The sequence below is a fragment of the Myotis myotis genome, unplaced genomic scaffold, assembly GCF_014108235.1.
Source record: "Myotis myotis isolate mMyoMyo1 unplaced genomic scaffold, mMyoMyo1.p scaffold_m19_p_42, whole genome shotgun sequence".
Lineage (NCBI taxonomy): Eukaryota > Metazoa > Chordata > Mammalia > Chiroptera > Vespertilionidae > Myotis > Myotis myotis.
In genome coordinates this window covers 962,815-980,485 of record NW_023416349.1, presented here as the reverse complement: position 1 = coordinate 980,485, position 17,671 = coordinate 962,815, and the positions used below count along the sequence as shown (strand labels likewise).

Below are 17,671 nucleotides of genomic sequence, written 5' to 3'. Positions count from 1 at the left end.
ACTCGGGTATTCTAAGGCTAATGTTGTAATTCATTGTTTACAAAGGAGAAAATTAAAAAAAATATGATAACAACTGGGACCATGTCTAGACTGTGTTTGAAGGATCGGCTGTGTGAGTAGGTGGAGACCTAAGAGGTGGAGTGAGAACATTCTAGAGAGGAAAGAATGTTCTTAAGACCCCTGGACACACACAGATGGTTTGAAAGGGAGGAAGAGAGAGGGAGGTGGTGGCTGGTCATGGGTGTGGTGATCACCACACAAGGGCATGGGATGATGTCTTTAACACAAAGGGAATATATAAGAAGCAAACTGTTTAATCAGATCATCTTATAAAATCCTATGTGCCACGTATTACCAATAAACTAGAGAAGTGCAATATTTGTCAATAAAAATAAAATATCAACAGTAATTAAATTCTAATATTGTGTGCTAAATGTTAGCTAAACCGCTTATATGGATTTGTTACATACTCATCGCTTACCCATCGTCAGTCACAAGCACATGTAGAGAAGAGCAATGAGAAGTAGGAGTCTAGTCCAAGCTGGGGGTGAGGGAAGGGATTTGTGAGGTCTAAAAACAGGTTTGTGAAAGAATGGAATGGTTGAATGGAAGTTCCATTTTTTAATATCTTTAACATTAATCAATGGTGTTGGGAAAATTGGCCAGGTACATGTAATTCTCCATTCTCACTTTGCTGAGAGTTTTTTTTTTTTTTAAATTTTATCATCAATGGGTGCTGGATTTTGTTGCATGCTTTTTCTGATTCTATTGATATGATCATGTGATTTTTATTCTTCATGTTGTTTATGTGGTGTATCATGTTTATTAATTTATTAATTTGTGAATATTGAACCATCCTTGCATCTCCAGAAACAGTGCTATTTTCTTTCCATACCGAGATTTAATTTCTCTGATGACCCCCTTTTTTTTCTTACCCCAATATGTGAGGGTTTATTCCACGTGACTGGTTTGGGTCCACACATCTAAAAGCTCATACTTTGTTATACCTTTTTGTTGTTGTTTAAAAAATTTACACGTATTGAGGTGACATTGTTTAATAAATTATATAAGTTTCAAGTGTACAATTTTATAGTACATCTGTATATTTTTACATAATAAGATGTTCTTTATTTTATTTTTAATGTTTTTATTGATGTCAGAGAGGAAGAGAGAGTGAGAAAGAGGTAGAAACATCAATGATGAGAGAGAATCACTGATCAGTTGCCTTTTGTAAATTAGTAATCCACACATGAAACCTATTTGTTCATGTTGACTAATGTTATCCCAATAAAATAAAAAAAAAGTATTTTATTACATAACAGTGGGGGAGAGTATGAGGTGTTAGAGGAGGGGACCCACACCAGCCATATGGATGGACCCCCAAGTCACAGGGGTGAGAAAAGAAGGGGGTTTGTCACAGAAAGTCAACCAAGATAGGGAGAGAAATACACTTTAATGGGGGGAAGAGTCCTGTACAGGGAACACACACACAGACATTTCCTGCATCCAAACCACATCTACTCTCAGCAGATGGTTCCAACTGCTGGTCCCCACTTTCCTTCAGCACCTCCTGGGATCATCGGATGGGCTCCAAGGCTCCCCCTTTCTGAACCGTGCAGTGTTCCCTTTGTATTCACTTCCCCATTGCTCCCCTCCATCCGTTTCCTGCCCCCCCCCCATACCTTCACCACCCTGTTGTCTGTGTCTATATGCATATAAGTCCTTAGGTTAATCTCTTACTGCCTCTCCCAGCTTCCCTCTGAGATCTATCAGTCTGTTCCATGCATCTATGCCTCTGGACCCATGTTGTTTGTCATTTATTTTCTTCATTAGATTCCACATATAAGAGACAACATGTGATATTTGCCTTTCTCCGGCTGGCTGATTTCACTTAGCATAATAATCTCCAGGAATCTCCATGTTGTCTCAAAGGCTAAGAGTTCCTTTATTTATTTATTTTTTTACAGCTGTGTAACATTCCATTGTGTAAATGTATCACAGCTTTTTTATCCACTCATCTACTGATGGGCTCTTGGGAAGTTGTAAATAACGCTGCTATGAACATAGGGGTGCATATTGCATATATTCTTTCTGATTGGTATTTCTGGTTTCTTCCTAGAAACAAAGGGAAAAATAAACAAATGGGATGACATCAAGGGGCTTCTGCAAAGAAAACCGGCTGAAGAGGGACCCCACTGTATGGGAGAAGATATTTGCTAATGATACATCTGATAAGGGGACAATTTCCAAAATATATAAAGTTCTTATATAACTCAACAAAACGAAGGCAAATAATCCAAATAAAACAGGAGCAGAGGGTCTGAGTAGACACTTATCCAAAGAGGACATACACATGGCCAAGAGGCATATGAAAAAATGCTCAACATCATAAATCATCAGACATGCAAATTAAAACGACAATGAGGTACAACCTTACACCTGGCAGAATGGCTACCATCAATACATCAATGAACAACAAGTGCTGGCGAGGATGTGGAGAAAAGTGAATCTTAGTGCACTGCTGGTGGGAATGCAGACTGGTGCAGCCACTATGGAAATCAGTATGGATTTTTCTCAAAAAAATTAAAATGGAGATGCCTTATGACCCAGTGATCCTCCAGAACCTCTTGGTAGTGTCAGATCTATTTCCAAGGTTCTGCCTCGCTGGACGATGGGTTTGTTGTCTTTTGCGTTTATGTCCCAGCTACACCATGGGGCCTTCTCTGACGATGCCAATCCTGATACAGCAACACCCCAATGACCACCAGGACCAAACCAGCCACGCCTATCCGGATGAGATTCCCCACTGTGTAGTCTTGGGGGGTTGAAGCTGGAAGTTGTGGACAGAGAGGTCACAGAGGTCAGGGTAATATCAAACCAGCCCAGCATCCCTAGATGTGTATCCAGGTCATCTGACTTCCACTGACTGGATTTGACCCTCTGCACTCAGCCCCATCACTGACAATTTCCCACACTCACCTGCCTTGGAGTCTGAATTGTTCTGTGACGGTCCCAGGGGATCAGCTGCTCCTGAGAACCAAACACACACAGTGTGGGGTGAGGAGGTGTGGGAATGCTTAAGGCATCTCTTCTCTGATCTCCAAGGAGTTCCCAAACTAATAATGTCCATCTCAACCCCTTGAGATGAGCACCTTTGGTGTCTTGTCTTGTAAGTAAGTGCGATGCAAATAGGAACATCTGGGGCTTCATTGTGTCTTGAGATCAGGAACGTGAAGGAGTGAAGGGCTGGATCTACCTTTTAGTTCCTCCACCTCAGCCGGCTCTTTGTGTCTCTGACTTTGGATTATAATTATAGTGACACTGTCAGTGCTATAGAGGGGACAGGCCCAATAATGCCACTTCCTGGGGGTTCACTGTGAGGCCCCCTCTCCTAGGAGCTCAGACCCAGAACTGACAGGAAATGTAAGCTCTGAGCCACGATTCTCTCCTTTTACACCTGGAACCACTGAGGTCCAAGTCAGCACCTCCACAGGTGCCTGAACCCCCACATGACTCAGCCACTGTTCCCCACGGAGACACCACCACCTCCCCACAGAGACCCCCACTTACTCGTCTGTTGGCCCGACACCGTGGTAGGGAGGGGAGGATCCTCAGAGCCTCCTGGGGATCAGAATGAAGGGTGAGGGTTTGGTGCTGCCTTTTCCCCACTTGAGCCCGGCTTCTCCTCCTCAGCCTGAGCCCCAACATCTCCCTCTGCCATGACCATCTCTGCTGTCCTCGCCCTCACTTACCCCTCTGCAGGCCTGACCCTATGCTGGGAAGGAGGGAGTCCTCGAGCCCCTGGCCCGGGTGGTTCCGTAAAATCCCTCCCTGAGTCCCAGCTCTCCTAGGACTCAGCCTGTTTGTCCTTGAGATCTGAGGTCCCTTCTGACTCCTGGGAATCTCTGCCTGGTCTGAACTCAGAGTTGGGCCTCTAAGCCCCCTCAGAGCAAAACCCCCCAGTAACTCACGAGCTGTGGACAGGAGCACTGTGGGTAGGGGGCGGGGTTCATAGAGGGTCCAGCATGAGGACAGAAGGAGGGGAAGACCTGGGTGGTCCCTGGGCCCCCCAAAACTCAGGCTTTTCTCCTATGTCTGTGCTGTGGCCCAGTCAAGGCCCAACTGCTGCTCACCTGGCACCTTCTAGACCCAGGTAAAGGGCAGGGAAGTACAAAGGTAGCAGGGTGTCTGAGGGGCAGATGTCCTCTGAGTGACCATCCCTAGAGCCCCTCCCTCCCTTTCAGTTCATAGTTCTTCTGGGGACAGGACCCTGAGCTGACAGCTCAGCAGACAGGTCAGGGGCCCCTCACCTGAGACCAGGAGCTCCAGGGGCTCACTGGGAAGTGACAGCAGGAAGGGGGAGGAGCTGTTTGAGGTGTAGCACCTATAGGTGCCCCCGTGGGCTGAGGTCACAGGACTCATGGGGAACTCTGCCTGGAACTGCTGAGCTCGGTGCTTTGATCTCAGACACAGGGGGGCATCCACTGCCCCCTCCTTGGACAGAAGGAAAGTGTCCCTCGGGCTCTGTGACTGACACAGCAGGGTCACCTTTCCTTCAGATGGCACCCTGAGGCCTATGTGCACCACCACTGATAGAGATGGTCTGTCAGGCAGGTGTCCTAGAGAGAGGGAGGGATTAGGGCTGCCTGCCCACCGTGTTCTCCCCTGAGAGTCACCAGGCCTCTCTCTGAGGACCCGTCACTCTGTCTGTCTCTGTTTCTGAGTCTCCCCTCTCTCCACCCAACTCCTGCCTCCCTGTCTCCCTCCCTCCCTGGGACCTGCACTTTCATTCTGGCCTCACTACCTGAGACCCCAGCAGGGCCTGTGCAGAGTCTGGTCTCTGACTGAACCCACTGGCTCCTCACCTGCCACCAGGATGTCCAGGGGGTCACTGGGGGCCGACCACTCAGAGGAGAGGTTGTATCCACCGTAGCATCTGTACCGGCCTCCATGCAAGCTGCTCACAGTGTCCAGGGGGAAGTGGGTCTGAGAGAGCCCAGCCTCGGGCTGCAGGACAACCCTCTGGGGGAGGTCCCATCCCCCCTCCTTGTGCAGAGCGAATCTGTCATAGCCGACATCAGAGCGACACTGGAGGGTCAGGCTCTGTCCAGAGGCCACGATGGGGCCCTGCTGGCTCAGGAGGGAAGGCTTCTCAGACTCACCTGGGGAGACCAGACGTGAATTACAGGGCTGCTCCTCCCATAAACCCCTTCTACTGGCCTAGCCTCCCGGTCTCATTGTCTCTCTCTGTGTCTCTGATCCATGGACCCCTGTACTCCCTCACGCCATCCTCTCCCATAGGGCTTCCTTCACAGCAAAGATGCCAATAATGTGTCTGGTGCCTCGATCCATGATGAGACAATAATGGGACTCACCTGAGACCAGGAGCTCCAGGGAGTCACTGGGGTGTGACCACACGTGGGGCCTGTCCCTGTAATAGCCATAGCATCTGAACGTCCACCTGTGGCTGCGGGTCACAGGGCCCACAGGGAACAGGGTCTGGAACTGCCCACTGGACTGTGGCTGTGAGTCCAGGGTCCAGGAGAGCCTGTGATCTTCTTCCTTAGTCAGCATGAACCTGTGAAACCCCTGCCCTGAGCCACACTGGAGGGTCACCTTCCCCCCTGAGGTCAGGACAGGGCTGGGCAGGGCTGAGAGGCTGGGTTTGCTGTAGGATCCTAGGAGAGGAGGAGACAGCATCTTAGATGGGCTCACACCTCCCTCATGTCCCCCAGGGCTGGGCTGTGAGAGGGAGACACCCTGAGAGCAGACCCCCCTCCTGAGGGCAGAGCCTGAGGCTGGGACCCCTGTGTGTGCTCTCACCTGTCACCACCAGCTCCAGGGGGTCACTGTGCTCTGACCAGCCTGTGAATCTGACATAGTAACAGTAGTATCTCCCTGCATCATGCTCTGTCATGCGTGTGATGGAGAGCTTGACCTTGTCTCTGGGATTCCACTTAGTCTGTGTTTTCCAAAGCACATGTTTTTGTTGTCTATACATACAGAACTCCTGGGCTTCCAGGGTCCCCTGACACCAGAGGGTCACAGGGCTCCCATAAGGGATCACAGGGCCTGGCTCAGCCCACATAGTGGCTTTGGAGAGTGTCCCTGGAGGGAAAACAGAGGCTACATTACAAAGACATTCCAAAATCCCCATCTCTCAGCTCATCCAGGACCTCTGTGTTCCCACCTGAGCCCCAGGGGTGAAGTGACCGGTGGAACATGAAGCCTGGGGAGGACTCACCTGCCTGCACGTGGATGATCTGGCCCAGACTCAGCCCTGAAAGAGAGTGTCTGTGAGAGGTTTGCACCCAGATGTCTGAGCTGATTCCCTTCCCATCAGGCCCTGTCCACTCGAGCTGCCTGAGCCTGAGGTTCCCCATGAACAAGAGGATGCAGCTGCCCCTCCTGCTTCCCCTCCCCGTGTCCACAACTGACCGAGGCAGAGAAGAACAGAGAGGATGGACATCATGGTGTCTGCTGTGACGCTCCTGCTCTACAGATAGAGGAGGCCTGGGCCTGAAGGACAGAGATGCACAGGATGTGGTGGGTCAAAAGCTGCTGCTGTCCTTCCGGGCCCTCAGAGTTGTGAACCCACAGCAAGCAGACCGCCCCGCCCCTCCCCCCAGGCCTGGGTCAGAGTTTTTCCATGATGAGGCGTTTGGAGACTCTCAGCCCAGATCTGTGGTCTCTTCTGACTCCCAGGACCCCCTGCCTGGTCTGACCTCCTGCTCAGAGAGGACAGGACCCAGGTTCTCACCCTGAATCCACCCTCAACAGGCTGGCTCTACCTGCAGCTCACTACCTGTGTCCTCAGCCACCCCCAAAGGGAATTCTCTTTCTGCCTTTGACGTATCCATAAACAAGTATTTACTGCTCACCTACCACCTGCCGAGTACTTGTATCAAGAACAGAAATATATCCATGATCCAGGTGACCCATTTCCTGTATTTCGAGAACTCTGATTAGTAGACTAGGGCATTCTAAGGCTAATGTTGTAATTCATTGTTTATAAAGGAGAAATTTAAAAAGTATGCGAACTGGACTAGACTATGTCTAGACTGTGTTTGAAGGAACGGCTGTTTGAGTAAGTGGAGTGTGTTCATTTTAGAGAGGAAAGAACATTTTAGATCCCCTGGACACATACAGACTATCTGAAAGGGAGGAAGAGAGAGGGAGGTGGTGGCTGGTCATGGGTGTGGTGGTCACCACACAAGGGCATGGTGTATTATCTTTAACACAAAAGGAATATATACTGGTAAGAAGCAATCTGTTTGGTCAGATCATCTTATAAAATCCTATGTGCAACTTTGTGGGGTGCGGTTACGGTGTTTTGGCCAGGTTTAAGCCTTGGACTAATGAAAGGACAGGGTCCTCTCATTGCCACGTGCAAGTCCCAGCTAGAGGACAGGGCCCTCCCAGCACAATTATAGCCAATGGCTGTGGTTGTAGGCTTGAACCTATGGTCCGAACACGTAGCCCCACGTGCCTTGTGATAGAGCTTGGGTGCATGTAGTTGAGTGAGGTTGAAACTCACGAGAATACTGTAAACAACTTCATCACGCCCCTACTTTGCCTCGTGGCATCTACTATAAAATAAAGACATGGTTTGTGGGCGCTGGCACTGTCTCCTCATCAGGGAGCAGCGTCCCACTGTACCCAGCTTTCATTCTCTTGTCTGTCTTTTCTCAATCCTCTCCCCCCCCCGCCCCCCCCCCCCCCCGCCAACTAAGGATCACCTTTGGCTGTGCTGGCGTGGCACACCACTTATTACAAATAAACTAGAGCAGCGCAATATTTCTAAATAAAATATCAAAGGTAATCTATACAATTAAAAGGGTAATATGCTAATTAGACAGGACATCTTCCAGACATCCTTCTGGACAAAGCCACAGTGGTGGGGGCTGAGGCAGTGGCCAGCAGGGGAGAGCAGACAGGCAGGTGAGCAGTTAGGAGCCAGTGGTCCTGGATTGTGAGAGGGATGTCTGACTGCCGGCTGATTGCTTAAACCGGCAGTCTGACATCCCCTGAGGGGATCCCCGATTGAAGAGGGTGCAGGCTGGGCTGAGGGACTCCCTCCCCGTCCCATGCATAAATTTCGTGCACTGGGCCTCTAGTTAAATTATAATATTGTGTGTAAAGCAATGTTCCATAAATGGCTTATATGGATTTGTGTGTGTGTGTGTGTGTGTGTGTGTGTGTGTGTGTGTGTGTGTGTTCATTGGGTGATTGTACTTGTCTGATTGGGTGGAAACAGAGGTGAGAGCTGAGGTTGGAGGGTCTCATCTGGATGATCATGAACACCCTTCAGTTCAGAAAGTAGAGTCTGGATTTACCCTTAATTCAGGGAGGATCATGGAAGGATTTTGAGCAGAAAATGGACAGATTCTGAGATGAGGTTAGATTCCTATGTGGAGGGTGAACTGGAGAAGGGAGCTAAGAGCTTAGGAAGGTTGTGGACATGACGGCTGCCTTGGGGTGTGTGAAGGTGCCCTCCCTCCCTGCCTTGTTGACTGGGGACACCAAGGGGCCCTCAGGACAGTGAGCCCAGGGGTGGGGGAAGGAGGAGCCTGGGGGCTGTGCAAGATGCACCTGCTCCCACAGGGAAGCTCAGCACCTCCTCCTGGACCTGGGACACAGGTCCTACGTCTCACACAGGCTCCACCTGACTTTCTGTTTCTGTGAGCAGTGGGATATCTCCATGTCCTGGGGGCCAATCATTTGAGTCATTTCTGCCTCTGCAGAACACTTTTGAGGCCAGGTTTCACTCTGCTTTTCAAGCTGTAGAGACTCTTCAGGATTCAGAAAAAAATGACATTCATCACACACACACACACACACACACACACACACACACACGTTTAAATATCAGGTGTGGCACTATCACATCCTGAATAGTTGAAGGATACTTGAGCAGGCCACTTCCTCCCTTGACCTCATCGCAATACCAACGCTTCCCCCATAAATGTGGTGAGAATTCTTCTCGACTGAAACATGGAGGAAACAAAACCAGCCATACATGCAGATGAAGATGGTGGAGGTTTGAGAAATTGAAAAGATGAGATGCCTCGTCCAAAGGAGCAGAAGGAAGACTCCAGGTCAGTCAGACCTGCAGACAGATGAGACTCTGAGGATCAGGTGAGGCCTCAGATACTGCTGAGCTGCCTCCTGAGAGCCTGGAGTCCCCCTGAGCTCTCATCCGGGGAGATGCAGAGTCAGGTCCAGGGCGGGGCCATCTCCTGGCTGTGGGTCTGCAGCTGTGAAAACCCAGAAAGGCAACAGCAGCCCCTGACTCACCACATCCTGTGTGTCTTGGTCCTTCAGGCCCAGGCCTCCTCCATCTGCAGAGCCGGAGCCCTCAGAGCCATGACGTCCATCCTCTCTGCTCTTCTCTGCCTCGGTCACTTGTGGACCAGCAGCAGGAGGGGATGGGCAGGAAATTCTCCCTTGTTCTTGTGGAACCTCAAGCTCAGGCAGCTTGAGTGGACAGGGCCCTGATTGGAAGAAAATCAGCTCAGACGTCTGGGTAGAAAACTCTGACAGGAACTCTCTTCCAGGGCTGAGTCTAGACCAGAGGACCCGTGTGCAGGAAGGTGAGTCCTCCCCAGCTCCATGTCCCTCCTCTTATGTCATCCCCTGGGGCTCAGGAGGGAGCACAGAGGTGCTGGGATGAGGTGATACAATGAGAGTATTTAGGACTGTTCTGGGAGATGAGGGAGGGAAGGTCTTTGTAATGCAGCCTCTGGTTTCCTTCCAGAGACCCTCTCCAAACCCACCCTCTGGGCTGAGCCAGCCTCTGTGATCCCATATGGGAGCCCTGTGACCCTCGTGTGTCAGGGAAGCCTGGATGCCGAAAAGTTCTATCTGTATAAGGAAAGAAAACGTTTGCTTTGGAACACGCAGACCCGATGGGAGCCCATGAACAGGGCCAAGTTGTCCATCAAACAGATGGACTAGGACTTTACAGGGATATATCACTGTTACTATCACAGCACCACAGGCTGGTCAGAGCCCAGCGACTTCCTGGAGCTGGTGGTGACAGGTGAGAGGCCCTCAATGGTCCCAGCCTCAAGCTCTGCCCTCAGGAAGGGGGTCTGCTCTCAGGGTGTCTCCCTCTCACAGCCCAGCCCTGGGGGACATGAGGGAGGAGTGAGCCTATTTAACACACTGCCTCCTCCTCTCCTAGAAGCCTACAGCAAACCCAGCCTCTCAGCCCTGCCCAGCCCTGTTGTGACCTCAGGAGGGAACGTGACCCTCCAGTGTGGTTCAGGCCAAGGATTTGATGGATTCATTCTGACTAAGGAAGGAGAACACAGGCTCGCCTGGTCCCTGGACTCTCAGCCACAGCCCAGTGGGCAGTTCCAGGCCCTGTTTCGTCTGGGCCCCCTGACCTCCATTCAGAAGTGGACGTTCAGATGCTATGGCTGTTACAAGAAGGTGCCCCAGGTGTGGTCACACCCCAGTGAGTCCCTGGAGCTCCTGTTCTCAGGTGAGACATTCCCATCCCTACCACATCCATGTTTTGAGCGACCAGACTGGTTATTGGTATCTTTGCTGAGAGGGGAGCCTCCTGTGAGAGGGTGAGGTATGGCAAGATTCGGGGCTTCTTGGTCAGAGACACTGAGTGTGAGAGACACAGTGACACCTATGGGCCAGGACAGGAGAAGGGAGTTTATGGGAGGAGCAGCCCCTGTAATTCACATCTGGTCTTCCCATATGTCTCTGGGAAGCCCTCCTTCCTGACCCAGCAGGGCCCCATTGTGGCCTCTGGCCAAAGCCTGACCCTCTAGTTTCATTCTTTTTTTTTTTTTTTTTTTTTTTTTTTTTTTTTAATATATTTTATTGATTTTTCACAGAGAGGAAGGGAGAGAGATAGAGAGAGTTAGAAACATGAGAGAGAAACATCGATCAGCTGCCTCTTGCACATCCCCCACCGGGGATGTGCCCGCAACCCAGGTACATGCCCTTGACCGGAATCGAACCCGGGACCTCTCAGTCCGCAGGCTGACGCTCTATCCACTGAGCCAAACCGGTTTCGGCCCTCTAGTTTCATTCTGATGTCGGCTATGACAGATCCGCTCTGTCCAAGGAGGGGGGACTGGACCGCCCCCAGAGCCTTGTTCTGCAGCCCCAGGCTGGGCTCTCTCAGGCCCACTTCCCCCTGGACACTGTGAGCAGCTCCCACGGGGGCCGGTACAGATGCTCCAGTGGATACAAACTTTCTTCCAAGTGGTTGGCCCTCAGTGACCCCCTGGACATCTGAGCAAAGATACCAATAACTTGTATGGTTGTTGAGGATCTAGTGGCTTCAGTAAGACACCCAGACTCTGCACAGGCTGGGCTGTGGGGTGGGTCTCAGGTGGTGATAGCCAGGACAAGGGGTGTGGGCTCTCCAGGGAAGGAGACAGCATGAGCCATGGAATGGGAGCAAGGGGGATAGACTCAGGGAAAACAGAGACAGACAGAGCGGAGGGTCCTCAGAGAGAGGCCTGGTGACTCTCAGGTCAGAACAACATGGGCAGGCAGCCCTCACTCTCCCTCCCTCTCTTTAGGACACTTGCCTGACAGACCCTCCTTTTCAATGCACCCAGGCACCTTAGGAGAGAACGTGGCCCTTCTGTCAGTCGTAGATACTGAGGGACACTTTCCTTCTGTCCAAGGAGGGGGCGGCCAATCCCCTGCTTTTAGATCCAAGTTTTGAGCTCACCAGTACCAGGCAGAGTTCTCCATGAGTCCTGTGACCTTAGCCCACGGGGGGACTTACAGGTGCCACAGCTCACACAGCACCTCCCCCTTCCTGCTGTCACTCCCCAGTGAGCTCTCTGGAGCTCCTGGTCTCAGGTGAGGGGTCCTTGACCTACTTCTTTCTTTTCTTTTCTTTTTTTAAATTATATTTTTATGGATTTCAGAAAGGAAGGAAGAAGGAGAGAGAGAGATAGAAACATCTATGATGACAGAGAATCATGGATCGGTCGCCCCCTGCAAGTCCGCTACTGGGGATTGAGCCCACAATCCAGGCATGTGCCCTTGACAGGAATTAAACCTGGGACTTTCAGTTCGCAGGCCAACGCTCTATCCACTGAACCAAACCGGCTAGGGCTTGACCCACTCCTTTCTATGCTCAGTCAGCTCAGGGCCCTGTAATGAGACCCTGGGGGCTCCACCAAACAATAGGTTCCAGACCCTCCTAACTCTAATGTGCATCCACGGGTTCCTGCTCCCCAGGTTTTGAATAAGGGGGATCTCTCAGCTGTGGGGAAATGTCAAGGTCTTGCATTTAAGACAAAACACTGGAAAGGGCGCTCAATGTCTGTATTGAGTCAACTTTTTCTTTTTTTGGTGTACATTTTAATTTTTCTCTCTCCTTTTTATTGTTGACAGTATTACAACTATCCCCTGTTTTCTCCCTTTTTGGCTCCCTCTACCCAACACCCACCCTACCACAGGCCTTTGCCATACTATTGTCTGTGTCCATGGATATGCATATATGCATATATGTTCTTTGGTTAATCTCTTCCTGTCCCTCCTCCCCTCACCTCCGCCGACCCCCACTGATATCTGTCAGTCTGTTCCATGTATCCATACCTCTGGACCTACTTTGTTTGTCAGTTTATTTTGTTCATTAGATTCCACATATAAGTGAGATCATGTGGTATTTGTCTTCTCTAACTTGCCTATTTTGCTTACCATAATACTCTCCAGGTCTCCCCATGCTGTCTTAAAGGGTAAGTGATCCTTCTTTTTTTTAATGCTGTATAGTATTCCACGTTGTAAGTGTACCACAGCTTTTTTAATTTTTTTATTTTTTTATTCACTCATTTACTGATGGGCACTTGGGCTCTTTTCAGATCTTAACTCTTGTAAATTGTGCTCCTATGAACACAGGAGTGCATACATCCTTTCTGATTGGTGTTTCAAGATTCTTAGGATATATTCCTAGAAGTGAGATCACTGGGTCAAATGGCAGTTCCACTTTTAATTTTTTGAGGAAACTATATACTGTGTTCCAAAGTGGATGCCCCCCTCTGCATTTCCACCAGCCATGAAAGGTTCCTCTTTCTCCACAACCTTTCCAACACCTGTCACTTGTGGACTTATTGGTGGTAGCAATTCTGGCAGGTGTGAGTTGATACCTCATTGTCATTGAGCATTTTTTCATGTCTATCGGCCCTCTATATGTCTACTCAGGTCCTTTGGCCATTTTTTTAAATTGGATTTTTGTCTACCTGGTGTTGAGTTGTATGAATTCTTTGTATAGTTTGGAAATTAACTCCTTATTAGATATATCATTGGCAGTAGGTTCCCTTTTCATTGTGTTGACGGTTTAGTTTGCTGGGCGGAAGCTTTTTAATTTGATGTAATCCCATTTGTTTATTTTTCCACTGTCTCCTTGCCCTTGGTGATGCATCAGTGAACATCCTGCTTCGTGAGATATCTGAGATTCTACTGCCCATGTCTTCTTCTACAGTTTTTATGATTTCAGGACTTACCTTTAAGTCTCTTTTCCATTTTGAGTTTATTCTTTGTGTATGGTATAAGTTGGTGGTCTAGTTTTTTTTTTTTTTTGCATGTGCTTAGCCAATTTTCCCAACATCATTTATGAAGAGACTATCTTTGATGCTCTTAACTCCTTTGTCAAATATTAATTGACCAAAATGATGTGGGCCAATTTCTCAAGATTGCTGTTGCTATTCAGGGTCTTAGTGGGTTCCATATAATTTTTTGAACATTCATTCTAGATCTGTGAAATATGCTGTTGGTATTTTAATAGGGATTACATTGAATCTGTAGACTGCTTTGGGTAGTATGGACATTTTAATGATGTTAATTTTACCAATCCATGAACTTGGTATATGCATTCAGTTTTTGGTATCTTCCTCTATTTTTTTCAATGTCCTACAGTTTTCTGAGTGCAGATCTTTTACTGCCTTGGTTAAATTTACTCCCAGGTATCTTATTTTTTTGTTGCAATGGTAAATGGGATTGCTTTCTTTTAAATTTCTCTTTTTGAGAGTTCATTATTGGTGTATGAAAATGCTATCAATTTCTGGATGTTAATTTTGTAGCCTGCTACGTTGCCAAATTTATTTATGAAATCTAGCAGTTTTTTTTTTATGGCGTCTTTAGGGCTTTCTATGTACAATACCATGTCATCTGTGAATAATGAGAGTTTTACATCCTCTGTTCCAATTTGGATGCCTTTTATTTCTTCTTGTCTGACCGTTGTGGCTAGGACTTCCAGTTCTATGTTGAATAAGAATGGTGAAAGTGGACATCCATGTCTTGTTCCTGATCTTAAGAGAAATGCTTTTAGATTTTGTCCATGAGTATGCTGTTGGATGTAGATTTGTCATATATGGCCTGTATTATGTAGAGGCATGAGCCCTCTATTCTCACTTTGCTGAGAGGTTTATTTATTTATTTATTTTTTATCATCAATGGGTGCTGGATTTTGTTGAATGCTTTTTCTGAATCTATTGATATGATCATGTGATTTTTATCCTTCATGTTATTTATGTGGTGTATTACATTTATTGATTTGTGAATATTGAACCATCCTTGCATCTCTGGAAACAGAGCTACTTGGTCATGGTGTATGATCTTTTAAATTTATTGCTGGATCTGATTTGCTAATATTTTGTTGAAGATTTTAGCACCTATGCTCATCAGGTATATTGGCCTATAATTTTCTTTCTTTGCAGGGTTTTTATCTGGTTTTGGAATTAGGATAATGCTGAACTCATAAAAAGAGCTCGAAGTGTCACTTCCTCTGGAATATTTTGGAATAGTTTCAGGAGGATAGGTGTTAATTCTTCTTTGAGTCTTTGATAAAACTCACTTGTGAATCCTGTCATTATTTCTTTAAACAGGTTCTCTGTTCCTTGTTCACTTTCTTCTTCTTGTATCCCTGTGATGCAAATGTCGTTTCATTTGACATTTCCCAAAGTTTTCTTAAACTACCCTTTCCTTTTTGCTGCTCTAATTAGGTGTTTTTTCCCCACCTTATCATCCAAATCACTGTTTGAACTTCTTTCTCATTCATTCTACTTTTGATTCCTTCCAGTGTATTCTTGATATCAGATGTGATTTCCCTCATTTCATACTGGTTCTTATTCATGGTTTCTATTGGTTTTCTCATGCCATTGTAGTTCCCACTAAGTTCCTTGTAATTCTCGTTAAGCTCCTTGAGCATCCTTATAACCATTACTTGGCACTCTCAATCTGATAAATTGCTTGCCTCCAATTTATTTAGCTCTTTTTTCCCTGTAGGTTGCTCCTTTTCTTTAATTTGTGGGTTGTTTCTTCATTCCTCCTATTTTATCTGTCTCTTTGTATTTGCTTCTATGTATTAGAGAGATCTGCTATGACTCCCTGACTTTCTGGGATAGCCTTATGCCGTAGGTATTCTGTGGTACCCAGTGGCACAATCCCTTGGATATCTTGAGCTTTATGTTCTAGGAATGTGCCGTGTGTGTATTATATGGTCCTTCCTGTTGTAATTTGGTCTTGATTGCTGTTGGCCCATTGGTGTGTGGGAACAACCCTCAGGGAGGCTCACCGTGAGGCCCAACTCCAACCACACTGTGCAAATAATTGTACAGGTGCCAACATACTAAAACAAGAAAAACAAAGCAAAACTAAAAAACCCTTCACCAGTAACAACATAAATAAAAAAAGTAAGAAAAGAAAAAATAAAAGTAAAGTTGCAGAGCCCCCGATTCTAACTCCTCATCCATGGATTCTTGTTCCTCAGGTTTTGAATAAGTGGGATCTCTTAGCTATAGGGGAATAATATTATGGGTTCTTATATTTCAGACAAAACATTGAACAATAGCACTTAATTTCTGTATTGAAACAACTTTTCTTATTAATACTGAGCTATGGTGGGCAGCCAAATTCTGCTGCAAAGAGACTCCATGCAGGTTCCAAATTCAGAGATCAAGGCAGGCTAATAATAATCCAATGAGGAGACCAGGGAACCTGGCAGTGTAGAGAAAGAGCTCATTAAGAGACTGTGTAAAACTTATGATCTGAAAATTGGGGCCTCTGAGAGCACAGAACCTTGAAGGAAGGTTCGTGTCTCCCGAAGTCTTCACACTCTCATTTCATAATTCTCGGAGAGGCTGACACCACCGGCCCATCATAAAATAGGTCAAACCCAAAATCACTGAGTGGGAGAAGCTCTCACTTATGGGGCTGGGGAGGGGGCATGATAGAGGGTCATACCCTGTCAAGGAGAGGTGGGTTTCCTGTTTGGACAGCCAGGGTCCTGGGATTTCTCTGGTCTGCTCTGACGTCTGTGAACACTTTATCCACAATTCCTACTTCCCTCCCTGAAGACTGCACAGTGGAGAATCTCATCCGGATGGGCGTGGCTGGCTTGGTCCTGGTGGTGCTCGGGGTGCTGCTATTTCAGGCTCGAAACGACACCAGAAGGACCCTCCATGCAGCCAGGATGTGAACACAGAGGGAACAATGCACCGTTCAGAGTGGGGGAGCCCTGGAGCCCATCTGATGACCCCAGGAGGGGCTGAAAGAGAATGTGGACCATAATTGGGGAAAATGTCTGCTGAGAATGTCCAGGGGAGCAGCCGTGGTAGGCGAGGTTTGGGTGCAGGAGAACGTGGGTCATGTCCCTGTAGAGGACGCCTCCTCCATCCACCTGGGTGCTCTCCCTCCCTCCCTGTCCTCGCTCACTCTCCTTCACTGCCCTTCTGTTCTCACCCTGTGACGTGAGGGTCCATCCCACATGGCTGGTTTGGATTCACATCTGTACACCCCTTCATGCTGGGCCACATCCATCCCAACAAAATGAGGTATCTTCACAACCCTGGGATTAGTTTAAACCATAAAGGACAAAGGATGGGTACCTGGTACATTGTGGGAAAACATCATAATAATGCAGCTCAGTGACAGAAAGCGGGCGCATAAGGTCAGGGGTTGTGTGATTCCATTTATGCGAAATGTCCAGGAGAAGGAAACCCATAGAAACCGAAATCAGATTTTGTCTGGGGTTGACCAAGAGGACAGATAGGAGATGGACTGTTTGGTGTTTTTGTGGGGGGTTGGGTATAAATACTTCTTGAAACTAGATAGATGTTGTCATTGAGACATTGTGTATTTATTACATTCTAGTGAATTTTATATTTTAAAAGACTGAGTTGTATGTTATGTGACTGTTGCATCAATAACAATAAATGCAAGTGAAACACGCGTGGTTCCCTTCAGCTCCCTTATACCTTGGAGGTTGCCCCACTTGTGTCTGTGGAACTTTATAGGAGCAAGACTCCCACCAGGTCAGAGGTGCCCTAAGTGCTTTAGTGCTTAGGGACCAACCCACTCATTAAATTTCCACCTTCACTCCTGACTTGGGCTGAGTCTCGGTTCCAAAATGAGACCCATCACCCCTGCATCATTTTGTCTGCGCTCATCTGCCATTCAACCAAGGAAGCACTACAGCTTCTGATTCACCTTGTAGGCTTGGGGGACACACATGTGACTTCCAAACAGCCCTTCCCACCACACGTCTCTCATACATATGCTTTCATCAGGTCAGAAAATGACACCAGATTTCTGGCCAACATGGCTCAGTGGTTGAGCGTCGACCTATGAACCAGAAGGTCATGGTTTGATTCCTGGTCAGGGCACATGCTTGTGTTGTGGGCTCCAT

At 47.8% G+C, this 17,671-nt stretch overlaps 2 protein-coding genes across 2 annotated transcripts; one reads left to right on the top strand and one right to left on the bottom strand.

Moving 5' to 3' along the window:
- Nucleotides 1-4,245: 4,245 nt before the first annotated feature.
- LOC118655102 (leukocyte immunoglobulin-like receptor subfamily A member 4) lies at nucleotides 4,246-5,917 on the bottom strand. The gene is made up of 4 exons (XM_036306541.1): nucleotides 5,824-5,917; nucleotides 5,488-5,678; nucleotides 4,866-5,220; nucleotides 4,246-4,619 (listed from the first exon to the last, which is right to left on the bottom strand). Exons 1-4 carry the CDS (start codon nucleotides 5,915-5,917, stop codon nucleotides 4,246-4,248), a joined length of 1,014 nt encoding a protein of 337 aa, XP_036162434.1.
- A 3,465-nt stretch (nucleotides 5,918-9,382) lies between these two features.
- LOC118655101 (leukocyte immunoglobulin-like receptor subfamily A member 5) lies at nucleotides 9,383-17,323 on the top strand (the record flags this gene model as incomplete). The annotated part of the gene is made up of 3 exons (XM_036306540.1): nucleotides 9,383-9,593; nucleotides 10,187-10,489; nucleotides 16,341-17,323. Coding segments are annotated over 3 exons (636 nt in total), but the record flags the coding sequence as incomplete, so codon positions are not given.
- Between the last annotated feature and the right edge of the window lie 348 nt (nucleotides 17,324-17,671).

Coding starts and splice junctions, on each gene's coding strand:
- LOC118655102 (XM_036306541.1), bottom strand. CDS start 5,917: ATGACAGAGCATGATGCAGGGAGATACTACTGTTACTATGTCAGATTC. Junction 5,221..5,487: donor AGTTCCAGACCCTGTTCCCT/GTGGGCCCTGTG, acceptor CCGGGAGGCTAG/GCCAGTAGAAGGGGTTTATG. Junction 4,620..4,865: donor CCTGGACATCCTGGTGGCAG/GTGAGGAGCCAG, acceptor CCCTCTCTCTAG/GACACCTGCCTGACAGACCA.